Source organism: Ictalurus furcatus, chromosome 15, assembly GCF_023375685.1.
Source record: "Ictalurus furcatus strain D&B chromosome 15, Billie_1.0, whole genome shotgun sequence".
Lineage (NCBI taxonomy): Eukaryota > Metazoa > Chordata > Actinopteri > Siluriformes > Ictaluridae > Ictalurus > Ictalurus furcatus.
Window position 1 is genome coordinate 4,738,422 of NC_071269.1, and position 22,571 is coordinate 4,760,992.

At 40.4% G+C, this 22,571-nt stretch overlaps 1 protein-coding gene across 3 annotated transcripts; it reads left to right on the forward strand.

The window, feature by feature from the left end:
- Window positions 1-1,290: 1,290 nt before the first annotated feature.
- Window positions 1,291-22,555, forward strand: lima1a (LIM domain and actin binding 1a). 3 transcript variants are annotated; one of them, XM_053644472.1, is made up of 11 exons: window positions 1,291-1,573; window positions 4,089-4,229; window positions 5,283-5,325; window positions 8,254-8,472; window positions 14,570-14,633; window positions 14,820-14,917; window positions 15,075-15,155; window positions 15,246-15,297; window positions 18,220-18,275; window positions 18,758-18,891; window positions 19,016-22,555. In XM_053644472.1, exons 2-11 carry the CDS (start codon window positions 4,108-4,110, stop codon window positions 19,914-19,916), a joined length of 1,770 nt encoding a protein of 589 aa, XP_053500447.1. In that variant the 5' UTR covers window positions 1,291-1,573; window positions 4,089-4,107; the 3' UTR covers window positions 19,917-22,555. The 3 variants fall into 3 exon arrangements, with proteins under 3 accessions (XP_053500447.1, XP_053500448.1, XP_053500449.1); XM_053644473.1 differs by having other exon boundaries at window positions 18,223-18,275; XM_053644474.1 differs by lacking the exons at window positions 1,291-1,573; window positions 4,089-4,229; window positions 5,283-5,325 and adding an exon at window positions 5,632-7,884.
- Window positions 22,556-22,571: the final 16 nt, after the last annotated feature.

Genomic DNA, 22,571 nt, shown 5'->3' on the forward strand with positions numbered 1-22,571 from the left:
GCGTTGTAGAGATATGTTTCAGTGAGATGTATTTCAGGAAGAATATTGGCTTAAACCTTTTTCCCGAATGTGAAATCATCGCTTATGCCGGAAAGCGTCGTACCTGAATTGGAATAAAAGTATTCGTTGTTTCCTCATTCTTGTATTATACAACACGTGACGCGTAAAAGACTGTAGGACACGAGTTTTCGGAAAATAGCCGATGACGGCGTGGTGTGATGCGGCTGATGTGACGCGGAGTAACCGTTACCACGTCAAAGTTGATTATTCAGTCCCTCTAGGATTTTGCAATCGCAGAAATTAATGAATAAATTAATTCGGAGGAGCTTGCAGTTTTTCAAAAATGACCGCTGATTTTCCTCAGATTTGGGCCAGGACGAGTCAGGTGACGTCATCACAACGCGCGTTCAGCCAAAGCCCTCTTCGATTCATGTGCGTCAAACATGAATACAGCTAAAAGGTCTCATTTACCAACAAACATCACTGCGAAAGACCGTGCAAAACAATTTCCTGCAATCACAATTTCAACAATTCAAGTAGTACTCTTCAAGTAAACTCTGCAGGTTGCATCGCAAATTTTGAAAAAAAGCCGCCGCAAAATCAAGCAGTTTTGGCCATGACAATCACAAAAGAATTCTGCGAGTATTTTCCAATAAATCGTATCGTGAAGCGCTCATATGCCGCAGCGGTTTGCCAACAATTACAGGCAATACAACACATTGTGCTTTTTATCCGTTTATAGTTGCGTTTTACGCTGTGGAACGTCCGTGAAACAAATTACGCTAACAATATAATAGCTCCAAACTGTCGTTTCCTCAACAGTCTCTTTCTTTTTCCTCCTCTTGAAGTTCATAAGACAACTCAGCTTTTCGTGTCACTGCGAAACCAGAACACGCAAACTCCTCTGTGCTGAAGACGTTCCTGTAGAGGAAAACATACTGACATTGGAGACTCCTTCCATAAAATAAATAAGCGTCTCCTTACAGAATCCTTGTTTTTATTTGTTAAATAACGACATGTTTTTTAATCCGCTCATCATCAAGTTTAGATTAGACACTAATCTTTATGTACGAGTTGTTACTCTTGAAGTAGTAACGTTTTAGTATATTAGAACGAGCTAGTTTAATTATATAAGACACCGTCTGAGCAGTCAGAATCGAGAGTTCAGCAGTGCTGTGGTATAACTGATGATTTCCAGTCAGTTTCTCCAGAACTGTGCTATCAGATTGGGTTCAGATAGATGACCTCATTTGGAAATGGGTGGAGACTTCCTGGAATTGTCCGTGAATATTCCCAAACTGTCTGAGTCATAGCAAGAGGGGTGATGTGCTCAGAATGGCTGGGACTTACCTGCTAGGTGAAAAGAGGGAGCTGTGTGCTCATTGGCTGGGAGGAGACAAAGTGCTCACCCTCCCACACACACATAAACACACTGTGTAAAACTTAAGAGTCTGAGAGTTCAGTGAGAGCAAGGACACGCACAGGAGGACAGAAACAGCTGAAACAACCCAAAAGCCACAGACTTTTGACTTTAAGACGAGGATTAACTCCCCACACAGTCCACTTACTCACGGTAGGTAATTACTTTGTTTCTTTGGAGAAAAACATGGTTTTACGGTAAAGGATAAGTTGCTGGAGGTGCATATTTCTAGTACAAGTGGAAATGAAGTTAGTTCTGCAGTTACCTTGAAGTTTCTGTAACCTGTTAGTTTTCCAGAGTTTATGTTCGTGACAAACTTTTGTCTCTTGGGACATTAAACCTTTGATATCTTTTATATTACAACCCAAGATTTCATATTCTCTCTCTCTCTCTCTCTCTCTCTCTCTCTCTCTCTCTCTCTCTCTCTCTCTCTCTCTCTTTTAAGCTTCAGCTTAGCACTGTTTTACAAAAAAAGAAGATAAAACCAGCTGAAAGTTGTGTATATAAACAGTGAAACAGAGTGAACCCACATGTGTTAGGTTTTTTTTTTGCCCTTTAAATGACAAATTCTGCTCAGATGCAGGTTAGAAAAATAAAAAAGCAGGATCTTGTAATAGTAACAATTCCAGGACAAAAAAAAAGGCAAAATGACATTTTTTGCTGTAATGGTTTGTCATGTTGTACATGTCCAGTGCAGCTGTCTGGTTTAAGAATTTGGAAAAGACACGTCGTCCTGAGGGAGATCAGGAGCGGCTTGTCTTAGCATGCTGGAGCACTGAGGTCAACCAGACGAAACTTGTTGGAGAACATCACGCAATCCAAGCGGGATCATCGGTGAAAGTTTTGCTCTCGAAGTTCATCGTGTTTCATCTCCTTTGCTTCTTCAGCCGTGGAAGACGTAGCAATGATGATGAGCGATGAGACGAAGCGTCTGTTTAAGCGTAGGTCTGGAAAACCCCCCGGGTTTAATTTGATGTTTTAAGACGCTGACCTCTGACCTGTCAGTGGTTTGTGGGGAAAATTTTGGAATGGTGAAATGGCTGAATCATATCCTGTGCGCCAACTCTTCTCTACATCCTCAACAAAAAAACAAAACAAAACCCAGGATATTGTTAATGAAACAAGACATGATGAAGTTTAGTAACTTAGTGAGGTTTCCTCCGGATCCTGGAATGTCAGTTATGGAAGAAAGAGCTTACAAAAAGATTGTGGGACTCTGACTCGTCGTGCCTCTGAATGATGGATGTTGGATGTGGTGATGAGGTTGGAGTCGCCGATGTGAGTCAGATGTTGTGTCAGGGCTTGCTGTGTATCTGTCATACGAGTTACATACGTGATGCAAAACACACCGTTATCCACTGCCAGTTAACTGACATTATTAGGGTATCAGGGACGTCAAGGTGCCAAGGTTTTTGTTTGAACGATTGAATAGCATTTTAACTCGGATCTGAGTGGAAAATCAAGATTCAAGGGACTCATATTTGAAAATGCCAGGAGTGCTCAAATGTCCTTAAAATTAAAATATAATAAATATTTCACAGCAGTGTATGTACTAATGATAGTATTAAATGATGTCTTGATGCATACCATGACTATTTTTCAGTACTTTTATACCGACTGACTGTTGTTACTTACAAGTAGCTGACTGAAAGTTAAATATTTATTTTTGCACACATATTTTTTCCTTGTTAAATAATTTCGTTTCATAAACTGTAAATTAAAATATATCTGGAAGCTTTGTTTTGTTTTTAAATATGGCACTATTGTTTTGTTGGAAAGCTTGATTAGTATGAAATGAATGTGTGGTACTCTGGGAAATCCCTTCACATGCTGGAATTGATTATTATTATTTTTTTCCCCCCATCATTTGTCATGTATAGCTCTGGAAACTACAGACTTTCCTGAGCTGAAGGAATGAAATCCTCGATTCCGAGCAAAGCAGACATTGTAAGAGTCAGTATCTGAGTCACAATTTGAGCTCATTAGGTTTACATGCATCTGTTCAACATCATGGTCAAATGATCATGACCTTTACCGTGTTTGGAAATTAGACATCTTTCTGCGGACTGACATCATTTACCGTTGTATTGGTTAAACTAGCTCTTTAAACATGATATTTGCGGGAAGTTGGCCTGAGGAAAGATTAGATGAAAGTGAAAGATAAGATTAAAAACATTGTCACACAGTTTAGGTTAAATATATTTATGGTTTCCTAAAAGGTGAGCTGTTGAAGCGTGTTATAGTATCTAGTTTTGGTTGCACACACTATACGATATTTCATCATACGATCTTTCACACATAGCTGATTTACAAAGATCTCACCTGTGAGTGCTTTTCATGTCTGTGCAAGTTTACTCCTGACTTCACTCGGTCTCTCTTAGTGCATTGTGCAATGATAAAGTGCTGTGAGGTGCGTGACGTAGCGCTGACTCCATCCTTGTCTTATTGGTAGCTCAGAACCTGTGTGAGCATGTGTATTGAAAGCTCAGGTGAGCAGCAGGTGGATTCGATATGACTCAGAAAGACGACTCACTTCCTGTCTAAGGGAGAGCAAGACAAGAGTTCCCATGCGTCTTTATCCAGACATGACTTCAAGTTGCTCATATAACGCTTATAGGAAAAAATAGTTTCTGAATTATGTGTAACTGTGTGCGTTTTTGTTTTTCAGTCCAGCCTGAGGAGCAGAGATGGCAGTCAGCTCATTCAATAGAAGGCAGTGGGCCTCGCAGTCCCTCCGCGTCACAGCGAAAGAGCTCTCGATTGTTGGACCACGGGGGAAAAATACCGCCATAGCGGAACGATTCTCAAAGTACGTACTTTGTGCTTATCTGATCCTGCGTTCTCACGCCTGCACCAGCTCACGCTTTCTCTTTAACGGTTTTCTTTTCCTCCTCCTGAGAAACATGCTCTTATTTTCACTTTCACTTACATCATTGCAGTTTGTTCTCATGTCCATCCAACCATTATGTACAGATCTGTTCATCTCTACAAAAGATGGCTCATCAGTCTTACATTTAGTCATATGGTATCATTTGGAGAGCAACAACTCATTCAAAAGGCCTTGTATGGTGGAAGATCAACATAATCTAAGACTTTTTTTTTTTTTTTCTATAAGGAGATGTTTATTTAACATTTATGAAAGGAGTCTCTAACTAAGTTGTCAGGACCGAGGACTGCACTTTTGTCTCTCGGATGTTCCACAACATTAAACGTAACTATAAACGGATACAAAGTATGATGTGCCATCCATTAACAAGTAAAATATCGTCTTTGTTGGCAAACTGCTGTAATATAATAATAATAATAATAATAATAATAATAATAATAATAAGGGAAAAAAACACTCCAGGACATGCTGTTATAGAAAAATAATCAACTTCGGAGCAGTTTGAGACACGCTGCATCACACCACCTTGCCCCCAACTCTCTCGTGTACCTATGATCACCCCTCGCAAGACCCAAAATCAGAGACGTGTAGTAACAGAGGCAGGAAATCTCAGCAGATTTCTTACAAGTGTCCGTTTATATCCATGTACTGTTCACTTTCTGCTGTGCGTAGACCTGAACATAGGGTTGGACTAAAGTAACTGTTTAAAAAAAAAAAAAGTCTTGGTGTAGAAACGGACTACTCCATATAGTCGTCTCCTTTTCCGCACACCGTCTTTCACCACCTGAAGTCGCTGTTGTTTTATAACGGAGCTCTGATGGCTTTTAATGAGCAGGTCTGTAAATTTGCTGAACTGGATTAATCAAACAAAATGATTAAGTAGATATTATGGAAAGAACCTTGTGTGTTTTTGTTTTGGTGTCTTGGTTTAAGGCTTTATTCTAATCCATAAATTATCTGATCATCTCTGTGCAGGTACCAGAAAGCAGCCGAGGAGATCAACTTGGACAAGAAAAAAGTGAGAATTTTTTCTGAACATTTTTCCTGTGGTTAAATGTCATCATGAAGGCGCATATATATATATATATATATATATATATATATATATATATATATATATATATATATATATATATATATATACATATATATATATATATATATATATATATATATATATATATATATATATATATATATATATATATAAAATATATATATAAAATATATATATATATATATATAAAATATATATATAATAAAAATGAATGAGTTTGTCTAAACATTTGACTGGTAGTGTATATGGAGATAGACAGACTGATATATAGACAGATATACATAACGGTAGATAGACGGACAAAGACAGGCAGAGAGGCGTGTTTTTTTTTCATAATTTTTTTTTAAAATTTAAATTATTATTAAAAGCAAATCATTCTGGAAAATCATACACCCGTTCTAATTTAATTTCTGCTCCTAGGATCCCATTTTGACTTTTGAAAATTCTATGGTGCGTCAAAAATGTATGTTCTGCAAATTCCTGTCATAATTCGTGAATGGAAATATCAGTGTTTCCAGGGAATAGTGGTAAAAAACAAACCAACCAACAACAACTTCCTGTACAGACAGCACCCACTTCCATTTTAAATCCGAAAGCAGATTCTAATATAGTGAGCACTAAACAAATACGGGTACAGATAGTGGCATTGCATTACTTCCCTTATACATACATACATACATACATACATACATATGTGTATATACAAAAACAGACTTGGGCAGACATGCACACACAGACCAACCCACTGATTCCCTCTTCCCTGCAGTTAGTGGCCTGTCTCGTTAATCTGTGATTAAACTCATTAATCTGCAGCTTGACACAGTGTCCTGTGTGTTATCAGCTCTGGTCATTATGTGAGCTGGTGTTCAGCCTGTCTGGCCAGTAAACACAGCTAGTAGTCGTGCATTGAGGAAACAGAGTTAAAGACGTTAAAGACCTGCCGTCTGCTTAAAGAAGAGCGAGTAGTAGCTGATGAGAAGGTAATCGGAGAAATGTAATATTTGTAAAATGACTGGAAGATGTGTTAAACCTTCAGTCTTCATTTTTGTTTAACAAGTGAGAAAATGGTTCTTACTGTCTGTCTGATTAAAGAGGATTTCCGGATTTTCATTCAGTCATGTTGGGTTTGAAACGTTTGCCCTGAAGCGTTTATATTCGGAAACAAGCCTAGATCGAAGCGGAACTGCTGGACCGCCTTTAATGTCACTGTGCGCATGGCAGTGGTCTGGGAGAACGTCGAGAGGCGAGAATTTAACCACGTTGTGATTCTGATTGTTCAGAAAGTGTTGATTTTTTTCATTTTCTATAACAGCAGCTCTGACGGTAGTTCAGGCTACAAAGCAAACCACAGGTTTATATCAATACGCTCATTAGAATGCATTATCATTTCATATGTCACAGTAACGGCGATCTCATAGGGACTTCTTTAGGGATGCTATGCACAATCTCAGTCTAATAGTAAACAGACTTAAACAACGTGTTATTTAACATTTGTTGATATGGCGAAGTTTCCTATGAGGAGACGTTTATTTCACATCTGAGGAAGGAGTCTCCAGTTTCAGCGCTTTTGTAGCAGTAGGTTTTGCACCACGGGAAAGTCTTCAGGATAAAGGAGTTTGCGCTTTGCGGTTTTCCTGTGACACGACGATCTGCATTTCTGTTCTGTTAAAGTGTAAATGTAGAACGTTTATGGAAGGAGTCTCCAGTGTCAGTAGCAGTCTGAGGAATAAAGCACTTCAGGACGTGGCTGTTGATCGTAAATGAATCAACTATAGAAAATGAAAGTGTGTTGTGTGTTGGGAAGCAACATACCACCGTGTTGCTGAGTATTTTCCGTTAACTGCATGTCCCGAAGTGTTTCATTCCTTCCACGATCGACAGGTAGGGTATTCCTCTGGCAGAGAGCAGAAGTGTTTCTAGCAGTTAGTTCAGGGGAATGAAGGAGGGATGTGAACAGCAGGAGGATGGTCAGCTTGGCCTGAGAATTATGTAGATTTAGGATTTCGATGTAAGAAAGAAAGAAAGAAAATGTGTGTTTTACTTCAATTCTCATCTCTTCAATGGCTTCAGTTCTGAAGTCTACTGGAGTGTGGATTGTTTTTCAACTTGGTGGTGGTTTTTTAAAATTTATTTATTTATTTTAAAAATGATTGATTAATTTTGTACTGTTTACTGTTCCAACGTTTGGATGAGAGCATTTTAAGATTGTAAGATCCTGAGAGGAGATGCATACTTGGCATATCTTCTATCATGTAGCTGTTTTCTGAGGAAAACCTTCAAACGATTTCCTATTTCCTGGTTCTTTCCCTGCTTTTCAACGCCCCCTTTTTTTTTTCCCCTAGTCTTTCTTTATGCTTCTTTCTTTCGCCTCCTCGACATTTTTCCTCTGGCTCTTCTCTCTCGTCATTAGGGGGGTGGAATCACTCCTTCATGCTGGGATTTCCCAACACTTCCCATCTGGAACAGCTTCTTTTATTTCCACCTACACGGTCTGAGGGAGCTGCTCCTAAAACTCGCCAGGTTTACAACGGTTTTCACCGACACTCTTTTCTGACAAACTAACAAAAGATCCAACTGTCATCGGGATACTAACTCACTTTAGGTGTAAATTAAACACTTTTTTTTTTCTTCGGATGGTTTTTTGTTGTTTTTTCTTTTCTGTACTATTGACTGGAGAGGAATGTTTCCTGAGCAACATCTGCTTTCTGTCAGGTTTCTGCCAGGCTTTTTGTTTGACTTTGTGGCATTACATTTAGAGAAAAAAATTTCCTCTTGTTGATTGTTTTGTGTGATATTTTTCTGTTTTGTTTACAGATTCATACTGAGCTAACATAATTATGTGAAGGATTTTTTATTTATTTATTTTTTTCCCACGTGATTTTCTTCCAGGCCGTGGAAGACATCACTCTGCACCCCGGCACCCTGAGCGCACTGAAAAAGCGCTGGGAGGCTGAACAACCCGTCTCCTCCAACCAAAGTCCACACACTCCATCAGCTTACACTCCACCAAGATCTACAGACATGGAGAAGACACCACAGCGGGACATAGAGGACACGGACAGGTCCAACGTGCCTCTCAGCAGCCTCAAAATGATGTTCGAGAGCAAGGTGAGTGCTTGTGCCATCTCTGCACGCTCATCATGGACAGGAGTTTTTGAGCAATGGTGAATAAATAAAGAATAAAACTTGACATAAAACGTGGATCTTTTTGCAAAGATCATGGTGTCTAGACAGACTGACTGTTTTAGTCACTGGTTTCAAAGTTTCAAAACCTCACTAGCTACAAGCCATAGTGAAATGAAAATAAGCCTAATTAATTTAATTTGTTACGAGATACAAAATGTCCTGCGCTGTTACGACGTCATCAAAACAGAGAAGAGCACTTTCTATCACCTACTGTACCCGTGATATTTTCTTACAAATTTAGTTGGTTCTGTTTTGCAAAATATAAACGACCAGGATGCCAAAGTTACACCACTGTGACCCTGACCAGATGGTTACTAAGGATGAATAAAGGAATGAATGCTGTATGTTTGTTAATGAATGTGGCTTTATATTTATTTATCTTTCAAGCTTCATATCTGACCACTCACTCGCACACCTCCCACTTAGGCAAAAAAAAAATTTCTCGAGCACCGCAAGATCCCAGTCCTGATACAGACCTCTAATCTGAAAGAGATGCCCTGCCAAGCTTCTGAAAATAAATAAATAAATAAATGAATAATCATATTTGTACAGTTGAGGTCACAAGTTTACATCTGCAAAATGTTAATAATTTAAAAAAAGAAAAAGAGGAATCGTAAAGATCGCATTGTGTTTTTATTTAGTACTACACTGAATAAGCTATTTCACATAACAGATGTTTACATATAGTCCACAAGACACAATAATAAGATTCATTGATGCTCAAGAAGGCAACATGATACATTAAGAGCCAGGGGGGTGTAAACTTTTGAGCTGGATGATATGATCGGTGTAAATTGTTAATTGTTTTGTCTTCTGGGAAACATGTAAATATCTTATGTAGCTTCTGAGGAGCGGCACTAAATGAAAGAAATAAGACCTTTTAAACAAAATAATAACAATTTACGCCGAACATCCTGTGCAAAAGTTTACACCCCCGGCTCTTAATGCGTCATGCTGCCTTCTTGAGCATCAGTGAATGTTTGCACCTTTAGTAATAGTTGCGTACGAGTCCCTCAGTCGTCCTCAGTGTGAAAAGACGGATCTCAGCATCATATAGCCGCTGTAAGAAAAAGAAGTCAAATATGCAGAGCCTGGAGGATTTTTCTGAAGAACAGTGGGTAGTTTAACTTCTAAGGACGAACAAGGGATTCGTGAACAACTATCACTAAAAATAAATACGATGAAAGTCGATGATCATCCAGGTAACAAGACACAGTATTAAGAATCGAGCGCGTGTAAACTTTTGAACTGGTTCATTCGTGTAAATTCAGTTACGATTGTGTCTTTGGGACTATATGTAAACGTATTTATGTGAAATAGTTTACTCGGCACAGTACTAAATAAAAACAAAATGCAATTTTTATGACCCCCCCCCCCTTAAAAAAAAAAAAAAAAAATAGAGGTATTAACATTGTACAGACCTTATGACTGCAACATTATCTGTTCATTGCGACTAATTCATTTGTATTCGGTTACATCCCTAGCGCTTAGCATTCGGTCCGAAAGCTTGCTTAAAACATTTTCCTCAGCAAAAAAGACTTTTCAGTTTGCTGTACCTTTTTGTATTCATCAGCAAAACGCACTAAACTCCGGCAAGTCTGTGAAGCTTCAGTAAACATGAGATTATGAGTTTATACCGCTGACTTAAATCAGAACCGGAGCGAAGAATATAAAACAGACTGCCAGCGGGAGAGAGGAAATAAACTTTCATGTGTAGTCTTCCCTTCATCTAGACGGTAAAGTTTACGCGAATGATCTGAGTCATAACCCGGAGACAATGGAGCGTTGTGTCTTTTCTGAAAGGATTTGTGGCCTGTGAGGAAAAAACGAGGAATGAAGAAAAGATGAGACGATAAAAATGTAAATAATAGGAAACTATATAAGTATTACTTGTACGCATTTAACCCTTAATTCAGTTTGTACACTAAGGTCGGCAGATCTTCCATGTCCCCATTGCAACCGTAAATTCTGGGCTTGGATCGGATTAATCAGCCATCTGTGAACCCACTCCCACTTAAACCAATGACACTGTGTGGTCCTCATCGACGTCAATGGACGAACAAGGAAGGAAGGAAGGAAGAAATTCATTTTAGATTCATAATTTATCCATCGCTTTGAGTTTATTGCTCATTAAAGGAACGTGCAAATATAAATTTCCTTATTAGCATATGTTATTTTGTCTGCCTTCTCCTTATATTTGCATACGTTTCTGTGAGGTCAGGAGTTTTGATCCTCCCCATATGGACACACCGAGAGAACACGCTCCGCTTTTACAGAGTGATGATGCATCCTGGAGGTCACAAGCCGAGGTCATAGAGCCGAGGATCCGTGTGCAATGTTGCTCCCTGGGGTGCTGTCATGGGATCAGGCTTCACATGAGCACAACACGCACTCGCAAACATCTTAGCAAAGCCTGCCGTTTTCTGTGCTAGCTGGAGGGAAGATCATGAGGGAGGCACAGAGAGTAGAGCTTAGTGTATTCATTTGCTCTCGGTGGTGAGGCTCTGGTGTGCTTGAGAAAGGCATTTAATACTTAATTGCCCAGCTGGGTCAAGTGATAACTTGGTCTCAGGCAGATATATAAATTTCCTGTCAAAACAGTGTTTTATTAACATTACGAACTGACATAAATATTTATGAGCTATTTGAGGAAATTTAAAAGGCTGTAAATTTTCTGTTCGCTTCATGATTCGATACGGAGGGACGGCGTTCCGGTTCAAACTGGCTACATTTTATCCGGAAATGAAGAGGGTTTCTATCTTTTATCTGCTCGAAAGCCTACGAAAGCAAGTTCTGCACTACACCTAGAGGGGATATTCTGCGTTTCAACACAATGTTGACTTTCGTTGATTGGCCTTAATACCTACAGGCTGCAGCCAATGGGAATGCTTCTCTATCAGCACATGCCCTCACAGGCTCGATCAGACCACCTCAGGGAAGTTAGGAGTCTTGACGGAGCCGAAGATCTTAACGGAAACAGTTACTTTAACAGATGCGATAGTAGAAGCTTTGATATTGGTAAAGCTACGTGTACATACCTGAAATGATCCAGGTTTAGTCTATTTTGATTCGAATTACTTAATTACTTTGGACCACCTGGTGAAAAAAGCTAGGGGAGAGAGGGCAGAGGGTTGTGATGTGGAAGATAAGGATGAATGAGCAGTGTTTGTTTTGTGCAAATCCCCCACAAAATGAGTTACACTATGCACTAAACGTGAGAACTACTTTCCTATTGTAAGCGTATAATTCTTTACAACTGGTTTGAAATCTTTAAAAGCACTTTTCACTGGATTTGAAAATGCTAGAGTGTTACTTGTAGATGAGCTGCATGTACAAGTACACAGGTACATTTTCAGTTCAGGAAAGTCTGTAGAACTTACTAACTTCTATAGTAGAAAATGTCAAAATTCGAGCATGGTTTTTCCGGGTCTTTCACCCATTTGATTCAGTCCTCTTATACGGCTCTTACTCATGTTTTGATGTTTATTAATGAAGAATAACCTGTTTGTTTGTTTTTTTTGTGGGGGGGATCTAGGTTGCCGAAATTGTAGAAATTGAAGATCTGTACATGTTTGAGATTTTCTAATGTGTTACACGTAGTATGAATTATATGCGACTGAAAGGGGAGGGCACTGAAAAGGGGTTTAGCGTCTGATTCAATTTCAGCCATATGTTGCTGCTTGACTCTTGGGTGTGGCAAGTGGGGGTGGGATTGAGGGGTGTAATGGGTCATGATCATGTCATGGTTTTATTTCTACACAATACTGAAGATTTCGATTATTGAGACTGTACATGATGACAAAACTGCAGCTCAGAAAGGGCACGAATGTTTTGCGTATAAGAAAATCGGAATGATTTTAAAGTCCTCTTTAATGTAATTGTTTGAGATCGTGTTCTTCCGGACTGTTGGTGGATATCATGTTAAAATGTGACTTTTTAACATTAAAATTAAATGTTAAATGCAATTTCTAGTTCTTATAGTGATGTTAGAAAGCAAAAAGGCGCTCTTTCTTTCTTTTTTTTTTTTCTTCTTCTTTTTTCTTTCTTTTTTTTTTTTGGAACACAACCCACGTCGGCTGTGTCTCAGATCCTCGGGCTCTTTTGTACGTTGGCTTAGTGCAAGAGTTCTTTGTCTTCTCCGATCCCCCGCTTGGTCCGTGCTCTTTGTGCTGCGTTTGCCTCCTGCTCTCCTGGTGTCACAAGCTCAGTCTGGAGTCCCACCTCATGCCTCTCTGATTTGAACCCCCTCTCTGAAAGCTTCACCAGCTGCTCAGCACATCTCCCCTCCTCCTCCTCCCCCAGACACTCTCTCTCTCTCTCATACACATTGCACACGCACCCACTCTCACACAGCTCTGTCGAAGACTCAGGAATCAGACTGAGGCCTCTTTTTATTAGGTAAGATACAAGACTCCAGGACTGCTAGGAGTGGCTTAAACCAGATACTTGTAGATGTTTTCAGGCATCAGTGTATAAACTGCTTTGCTTCTTTTTCTTGTCTGGTGAGTTCATAACAGTACGGTCTACTTTAAGGCTTTTATTCAGTTTTTATATTGAATGAGTGAACGTTGCCTCTGGAAACAGTCTAAAATGAAAGCATAATCCTCATTTAATTGTTCCTTGTAAACTTGTCGTTGTTTGAGTTGTAGTTTAGTTTTATATAATATGACAGCTGACCGTAAAATTGTGGGTTTGGTGCAGGATTATTTTTAATTTAACACTCTCAAGCAGAAAATGGAGCATTGCTATTTTCTGTGATGAAAACCAGGGGAAAACTCGTCCAAGGTGAAACCTCGCACCGTTTGCACTGAAATAGTTTAAAATGTATAAAAATGTACACACTAGAAATGAGGAAAAAAAAAAAAAACCAATGCAATTTTAAATAAAAATATGAATCTACATAAATTTTTAAATAAATGCTTAGAAAAAAGATGTAATGTACACAAACATAAATTATGTATTTATTTAATATATTAAATAAATATTATATAAATATACTATATGGCACTGAAGCAAAAAACTTTTTTTTTTAAGGTTTTGATTTTTAAATTTGTTTATCTTTTGTATGATTTTTATGATTTAAGCAAAAAAAAAAAACCCTGTTCGTTTTTTAAAACTAAATCTTTAAAATGAATTATTATTTATTATTATTGTTTATCATTTATTTGAAATATTTCTCACTGTTGATGCACATGCACGGCAGTTAAACGCAGTTTTCATTAGCACAGGGCAGATTAATCCCGTGGTTTGCACGGCTGTGCAATGTCCGCTGGTCTCCCGACAGAGCAACATGCGAGTCTGTGACACAGCTGTAGAAAAGTGGGACTGACCGACTTAAGTTTAGCGAAACAGGAAGGAAGCCCTGATGATGAACCCCAGCCAGTCATGTCTTCTTCAAACCTTCTACCCACAAATCTCTCATGGCTTTGAACAGGAACTAAGCAAACTAAACGAGCTTTGTTCATCTGAAGAACCTGCTGTTGAACTTGGACAGTAGACGTTCTCCTGCTGCTTATTATTTATCTGCACTCACGTGACCTTTCTTCTCCACTTAGCACAGAGCAGACTAATCCCGTGGTTTGTGCAGCTGTGTGATGTCTGCTGTTCTCCCAACAGGTCCAGGTGTAGAGGCGGGCTGGGTTTTGGGGGACGTGTGTGTGTGTAGAGTGGCTAGACGCTGGTGTCTGCCAGCGTGTCCGTTATCCTGAGCTCATTAGTGGATTATTAACGGCCTGCAGGATAGCACTGGACTCGACCCAACTGTTTTTTTTTTTGTTTGTTTTTTTTTGAATGACCGTGCTGCAGTTTTCACATATTCAGTATGAATGGAAATGATATTTTATGCATGTATGTCAAGAGGTGAAGTTCTCCCATTATACATTTTCACGCAGCTGTCCTCTAACGTGGTGCAAGCTCCTAGAATTCTCCAGTCTTTTATCGAGCTATAATACAGTGCAAGCATTCTTTAGTGTCCTTTTCTTGATTAAACCGTCACTAATCTATTGTTTTGTCTGCGCAGGTTTCTGGAGAGTTGGTACAAACATCAGGAAGTGGCCTTGACAACATGGAATTCGGAGAAAAAGGTAAAGAAAAAAAAAAAACTGAGCAAACATTGTGATTGTTTTCTTTCCACCCATGACGGGAAAAGAAAGGGCTGACGGCTGACTTTAAGTGATCTAGCGCTTGCTGTGGAAATGCCTGTTTCCTATTCATAATCTGACCTTGTGTCCTGTGCACTCTCTCTCTCTCTCTCTCTCTCTCTCTCTCAGGAGCGTTTGAGACAATGGTAGAGACCACGCCCCTCAGGCAGAGAATGGCGCTTTATCAGGCCGCAGTGTCGAAACTAGATGTGTCCTCTTCCTCTTGTGTGAGTGTCCTGCTTTATCAACTCTCTTTAATCATTTAGTCTGATTAGTTCAGGCCACTTCCTGTGCTCAAGTCTGGTCTCGTGAAGTTGCTCTGCTTCGTTTCGTCTCGTTGTCTTGGTTAAGCAACTTTGTGACCTGTTTTTTCACCCCGCTCAGGGCCAGAGTGAAGTGGACACGGAGACACGTGCTTATAGCGTGAAGCAGAAGGAAAACGTCCCTCCGTTCTCGCTTGACGTGGTATGTGCTGCTGCTGGATTGAGTTTTGCCTGTAGAGGGCACCATTTCTGTTTTTTTTTTTTCACTGTTTATATGTTTATGTTGTGGCAGATCTCCACTCCTGAGCCTGAGGGCAGGAAAGCTTCAACCACGGATAACAACGGTGAGCACCTTTTACACTTCCTGCTGTTTGTTAGAAACATTTTTTTTTTCTTCTTCTCCCTCTTTTTATTGTGTTAATCATGTAAGGAATAGAACATAACAGGAAAACAATCAACAATGGGGACGGTGTGATGCGGCTCAGTGTTATTCCTCCAGTTATATACCGCAACAGTTTGTATTTTTAATAAAGATTGATGCACCGTACTTTTTATCCATTTCTAGTTACATCTACTGTTGTCAAACCTAGTTAGTTCCTCTAAGTTGTTCCCTCACTTGCTTCTGCTTTTCTCTCTCTTGCTGTTTTTTCCCCCCCTCTTATTAACTTCTTGTCATGTTACTGAGAAATCCTGAAGACTCTCCCATGTCTGAAAACCTACCGACACTGGAGACTCCTTCCATAACTGTTACACGTCCCCTTGCAGAAAGCTTCACTATGATCAGCGATTTATATATTTTTCTTCCGTTAAAGGTGGTATAATTAGGTAAGGTTAGTCATTTTGTTTAGGATTATCTCTCTTTTAGCTCTAAGATGATGTTAAGTAGTTGGGTTAGGCATTCGATTTTTTTTTTTTTTTTTTTTTTTTTTAACTCCTTGAGCCCGCCCATGTTCACAAAGCTCCGCCCCCAAGATCTACGGTGGCCCTTTCAAGCACTTTAAAATGTGAGGCCCATTCAAACACAAACAAGCATTCCAGACCAGACGTCAGTTTTCCGAATGAGTTATCTCGGCCATGTAATACTTTTTGTCCTATGAGCATGGCTTAAACCATTATTTCTGATCATGTTCTACATATTTTTTGCAGATTATTTGTACAAGTAAACAAAAAAAATCGACTATTGCACCTTTACATAACATCCCTTTTAATCCATGTATTATTAGGCATAGATTATTCTGTCAGAGATGTGGTTACTCAACAAATACGCCGATACTTTCTGACCAATCAGAATCGAGAATTCGGCAGCGCTGTGGTATGAGGTATTAATATGTGTGTAAATAAGGAGCAGGATTCAACAAGGGTGTGTCAAACAAGTTACTGGATCATGAGGTTTGAAGTCTCCTGTAACCTGAATCCTGTGCTGTGGTATAAGGTGATAATATTATTGTGTGTAGGGGGAAATTGCTCTGTCGTGTAGCAGGTTACCCGAGATGTCCTATCCTGTGATCAATACAATGTGTTTAACACACCCTTGTTGACTTCTCACAGCTTTGGGAAATCCATACAATCTATAACCGCGGGTCTGAGAGTAGTTCCATCTGTAAAGCAAGTCACAGGTTTATATTGATGCGCTCGTTCTAATGCGTTGTTTCTGTAGTACAGGGGTTCCCAAACATGGGGTCATGAGAGAAATTCATGAGAGGAACTCCTCTTGTCTCATTCATTAATTTTACAAATTACTACGTGAAATATCGAAGACTGAGTTTGTGTCTTAATGTTTTGAAACGTTGCTGTGAATGTGACTACATTCAGACGGGTGATTTCACAGTCACGTTGGGGCGCACGGTGGCTTTGTGGTTAGCACCTCACACCTCCAGGGTTGGGGGTTTGATTCCCGCCCTCACCTTGTGTGCGTGGATTGTGCATGTTTTCCCTGTGGTGTGGTGCTGTGGTACTCAAGTTTCCTCGCCCAGTCCAAAGTGTCTGTAGTGTATGAATGTGTATGTGATTGTGCCCTGCAATGGATTGGCACCCCGTCCTGGGTGTACCTCGCCTTGTGCCCGATGCTCCCTGGGATAGGCTCCAGGTTCCAAACGACCCTCTAGGATAAGTGGTATAGTGTTTTGCACGTTGGCCTCACACCTCCAGGGGTGGGGGTTTGATTCCCATTGGGTTTTGGGGGGGTTTCCTCAGGGTACCCAAGTTTCCTCCCCAAGTCCAAAGAGGTGTTGATTTGGCATTGTCTGTAGTGTGTGAATTTGTGTCCAGGGTGCCCCTCGCCTTGTGCCCCGAGTCCCCTGGGACAGCCCCCAGGCTATCTGTGACCCTGTGTAGGATAAGCAGAACAGAAAATGGGCTGTAGTAGGATGGACTAGTGTAGTTCAGGGTGGAAAAAAATTAACCCGTTTTCCCCGTCCATCTACCTCTGCTAAACAAACTAGCATCGTCTCTCAAATTTTTACTTATGTACTATTCTAGACTGTTGGTTAGAACTAACACTAACTGCTTTTCCTGTAGTTAGTATTTGAATTTTAAAACCTTTTATGTAGCCTCCAAACCTACCAAAAGCTCTGTTTGCCTTTTAAGATTTCAGTAAAGACTTTCGAATATAAGATCAGAGTGTTTTGATTTAAGGCAATGCTGAGGAAGAAAGTCTGAAGAGAAACCGAGCTCGTCAGTGTGTTTAGCGTCGCTGTGTGCGAAATCGCTCAAATGTGACATTTCGGCTTGTAATAGCGATGGACGGGGATCTTTCGACTCTGATGTGCGAGGACTCTTGGTTTTTAGTCACTTGCTTCGCACGTACGGACGTTACTGACCTCATCAAATGTTCACGTGTTACAGTCGTCATGTATTAAAAATGATATATTTTTAAAAATGTCGAGCGTTCAAGGCTTGGGGTCAGAGGAAATCCTTAATACCCATTTGAGGTCATGTGCCCAAAAAGTTTGAGAATCCCTGCTGTAGTAACAGGGACTTGATTAAGGTGGACACGCCACATAGATTGGTATAATTAAAATGAAAACTTCATAAGGAAAGGTGTAATCGTTGATTTGGTGAAGCTTTCTGTCAGGACATGTTTGTTACTAAAGAGACTACAGCTTCGGCTAGATTCATTTATTTAATTCCACAGACGTTATCAAAAAATACCTCGTAGTGTAACGGAATAAAACCCAATCGAATGACACGTACCGCATTATGAAATTCACTTGCTCCTTCTAGTGTTTTCGCTTTGATGTTGCGTCATAAAGCTTTTCCTCTTTCAGCAGGCTCGAGTGCGGCTCCTCCTGTTTCTGAGCATGGCCAAGCTAAATCGGTTAAGGTAATCCTTCATTTTTATTGCAGCAGTATTTAAAATGGCCTCCAGATTTTTCTTACCAGCGTGTACATTTTAAAGTGAGAGTCTTTAGGTAGAATGCTTAAAGGAATCCTGGCATCTGTAGCGTATGTAGACTTACTACTGTAAAGCAGTGCATCCAAAATGTATACAGCTTTCAAACACCATAAGAGCTAATCCCAGTTATCCCAGTACAAACATCCCCAACCAGTGCATGACAAAGTTGACGTTCCCAAACACCCGCCCTTCCGTAGACTTCCTTCGGAAGTACGTTTTGAGAATCCGTGTCCATTTTCTTTTCTCGATAATGTGTTCATGACCATCGATCCAAATCACGTACACACTTTAGATAGAGCTCAGCTTGAAAATCAGTGAAGTATTCCTTTAATATAATTTGATATACGTGCGCAATTTAGACAATAGTTAAAGTGCGACTTGTTAGTGTGAATTATTCTGTGTGCGTTTAGAAGTTCGGTTTGCCGACGCGCGAGAGCTGCGTGATGTGCACGAAGACTGTGTACCCCCTGGAGCGACTGGTGGCCAACCAACAAATTTATCACAACTCCTGCTTCCGGTGTGCTCACTGCAACACGAAGCTGAGGTGAAGTGATCTCAAAAATACAAACCAAAAAAAACAACATTTTTTAAATTTTATTTAATCCTTAACGTTTGTGTCACCATTCTGTCGAATTTTCTCATCTTTCCTTCTTTCCGGTGCTGTTTAGCCTCGCAAACTACGCCTCTCTACACAACAACGTCTACTGCAAGACGCACTACTGCCAGCTCTTCAAGGCTAAAGGGAACTACGACGAAGGTTTTGGACACCGGCCCCACAAGGAGCTGTGGGACTCCCGAGGAGAGGACGCAGAGGACCAGGCGGACAAGGAGGATCCTCCGGAAACCACCAGCAGTCCAACGGTGGAGGAGTCTCCTCTGGTTAAAGTGAACGTCATCACTGCATCCCTGGAGACACGTGCTCAGGATGCGTCGGAGAGAACGGAGAAACCGGTGGAAACCAGACGGCTGAAGATCTCCTGGCCTCCAAGAACGGACGGCGAAGAAGCTCCATCTCAACCCGGTGGTGTGCTGGCTGAAGAGGCCTCTGTGTGTCCCAGCCGCCCAAAGTGGCCACCAGAGGGCGACTCGAGCCCACTCTGTACTGAAAAAGAAGAGCTGTCTGACATCCGCTGGAGCTCCTCACTTAAAGAGCGCAGCCGCCCCTTTTCAGTCAGCAGCCCTGCCTCGGCCGTCAGTCAACCCAGTCTGACACGCCCCACTCAGCCCCAGCCAATGGAAAAGGAGGAAATAGAGGCTGAAGAGGCTGGACAGGAGGAAGAGGAAGTAGAAGTGGAAGTTGGAGGCAGGCGTGATGGAGTCACCGAAGAGAAATGCCAGCCGGAAGAGGAGGAGCCACCATCTTTCACGTGCCAGAGTACATCCCTGGAGGACACGCCTCCTTCCTCCCCCCTCAGCGAGGGCGAATCGAGCTCCGGGTTTGAGCAGAAACACTCTCAGGACGTGGGCTTCTGGGAAGGCGAGGAAGAGCACGACGAGTCCGTTGAGGACCTGATCAGGAAGAACCGTCATTACGAAGAGGATGAAAACGACGAAAACGATGAAAACTGATCCGTGTTACCAATAAACGAGTGAAATGAAATTAAAATCTGTTTTAATTCCACTGACTTTCAAGGAATCGCCTTCATTGGTCCTTCCTTTTATCCATGGCAGTAGTCTTTTGTCCCTGTTCAGTGAGTGAATCCAGATTTTATTGGTACTTTTTATGTATGTACAGTGTGTGTGTTTTCTATGTCCTTTTTTTTTTTTTTTTTTTTGTCGCTTATGGGTCGCCATTTAATGTTGCTTTCAATTTTATAGCATCTTTTATCACGTTACCCGTTAGTTAGAAGAGGTGCCAATATTTACAGTTTAGCCGTGGCGTTTACGGTTTCTCACTCCGTGGCACGACAATACGGAGGAAGACACCTGAAAACGACACTTTTCTACTTTTTGTAGCTCGTGCGAATTCAATTCTCCCCAGTGGAAAAGCCAGTTCACTGAAGGGGAAAGAACGCATTCGCTTCTGGTAGCGCTTACGCTGACTTTATCTTACACCTTCGACTGTGAATTCCTAAACCGCTGTTTTGTGAACCAATAGAAAACTAGAAGATCTCTCTGCTCACTAAAAGCACAGGGTAGAAATTGCTGTATATCATTTACGCCAACAACAATAATTGCTAGGGTTTTTGTGGGGGGTTTTCCCGCTCTTCTTGCTAGGGTTTTCTTGCACCTCTGTAGTCCAGTTTTAGACGCTCTTATATAAATCACCATAAAACAAGTTGCACGAGGACAAAAGCAGTTACCTAATTCAAGTCATTCATTACAATTATTATGAATTTTTTTTTTCTTCCCCAAAATGCGAAATCATTTGTTTTTGATTGAGCATGAAGACTTGGCAGTCGTCCAGCTGTGTGAGCTCGAGGCTCTGACTTTGAAAGCTTGTTTTAGTCATGGAAATATTTCTCAGCACATGTGGTCTTTTTTTAGAAGAGAAATAGGTTGTGTGTGTGCGATGGATGGATGTATCATTAGATGCCTTTTAACATGTTTTTTTTTGCACACTGCATTTTAAAATGTTCCTTTTATTTTTATTTTTTTTAAATCAGGGGACCAAATTTCCTTCAATAAATAAGTATATAATGCATAATTGTTTTTCTTTTATTCCTTCAACGTTTTGATTGTTGGACCTCCAAAAATGGGGGAGTTTACACACTGTAGACAAGGAATAATGACCAATGAAGTGAATCAGCATTTCTTAAGCTAATACAGTTCTCTCTAGTGCGCTCTTCCTTGTGACTTTGACATGCCACTGTGTCTCACGGTCCTCTATAAAACACTGTTCTAACGTCTAGATCCCAAATTTCTATGGAAATCATAACCATATGTTGGAAGTGGATTCGTGCTGCAGTTAGTGTACGATTGTAAACATTTCTAGCAGCATGAAATCTCACATAACAGCTGCGTGTCAATCATCTATCATCCAACACGATATGAAGGAGCAGGCGCAAAACGACTGCTCGATGATCTGCTTCTTTATGTTCCCTGATGTTCTTGTGCCCCATCGAGACTTTTTCACATTCTAATGTGTTATTGTTTCTATAGTAACAGCTCATTCACAGGGACTTGTATGATGGACGGATTTAAAAACGTGTGTAGATGTGAAGTTTTCAGTCAGGACACGTTACTCCGTATTTTGGGAAGGAGTCTCCAGTGTTCAGTGGTAAAAACTTTTAATGTGGTTTTTAAAGTGCACCTAATTATGGTTTTTCAAATATTACCTTTCATGTAGCGTGTTATAGAACTGTTTATGATTTGTAAAAACAAAGGACTTATCGACTCCCAAAAGAAGGAAGCGATTCTGAACAGCTGAAACGAGTCGTTAGTGATTCCAGACTTTACTTCCTGCACTAATCTACGTAGGTTTGTAGCAAAACACCCCACCTCCCGTCTTCATCGGCTGCTCGCTGAAACTTGTTACAGTAGTGGGTGTGTCCTTTTTGAAACACGCTGATAGCGGTAGACCAATCAGAGTGGAGTATGCTCTCTGAAAGGAGGAGTTTTGAATGAATCCTTTAGAACGGATCATTTAATGAGTCGTTTGTGACACTGGGGGGAAAAAAGGTAACACTGCAATTTAAATTATGAGCATGTTAAAGTGTTTTTTGACCTCGGATGCATGTACATCTATTGTATGAGAGCTTTAAAACAAAATTAGGCACGTTTCAAATCCATAATAGGTGCGCTTCAAGTAACACGACAAGCTGCATTTTTTTTCTTATATACTTTCAGAAAGAGGAAAAAATAAGGCTGCTGAGGGGAACGCCTGTTTGTGTTCTCGTGATATCAGGTACGATAAATGGATAAAAATGACAGCGTATCAGTCTATAATAAATGCAAATTGTGAGCGTTGACAAAATAACAGTACGTCTGCTTTGCCACATCAGGACACATCCTGTTTTATTCCTTTTTTAAAAAAAAAAAAAAAAAACCCCTTATCCTTTTTCTGTTGGGGGAGGAAACTCGGATCAGCCTTTCACCAGAGGCTTCTAAAAAAAAATCTTTCGAGACTTTTAACATTCAGCTTTCTTGCTTGTTTTCAAAGTCATGAAGGTGTCATGAACGGATCAAATGTGCAGCAGAGAGGCTGCTTTATACAGGAGAATAAATACAACGGATTTAAAACCTTCAGAACTCCTCTCTGAATACGGCCCTGCTGATTTGCAT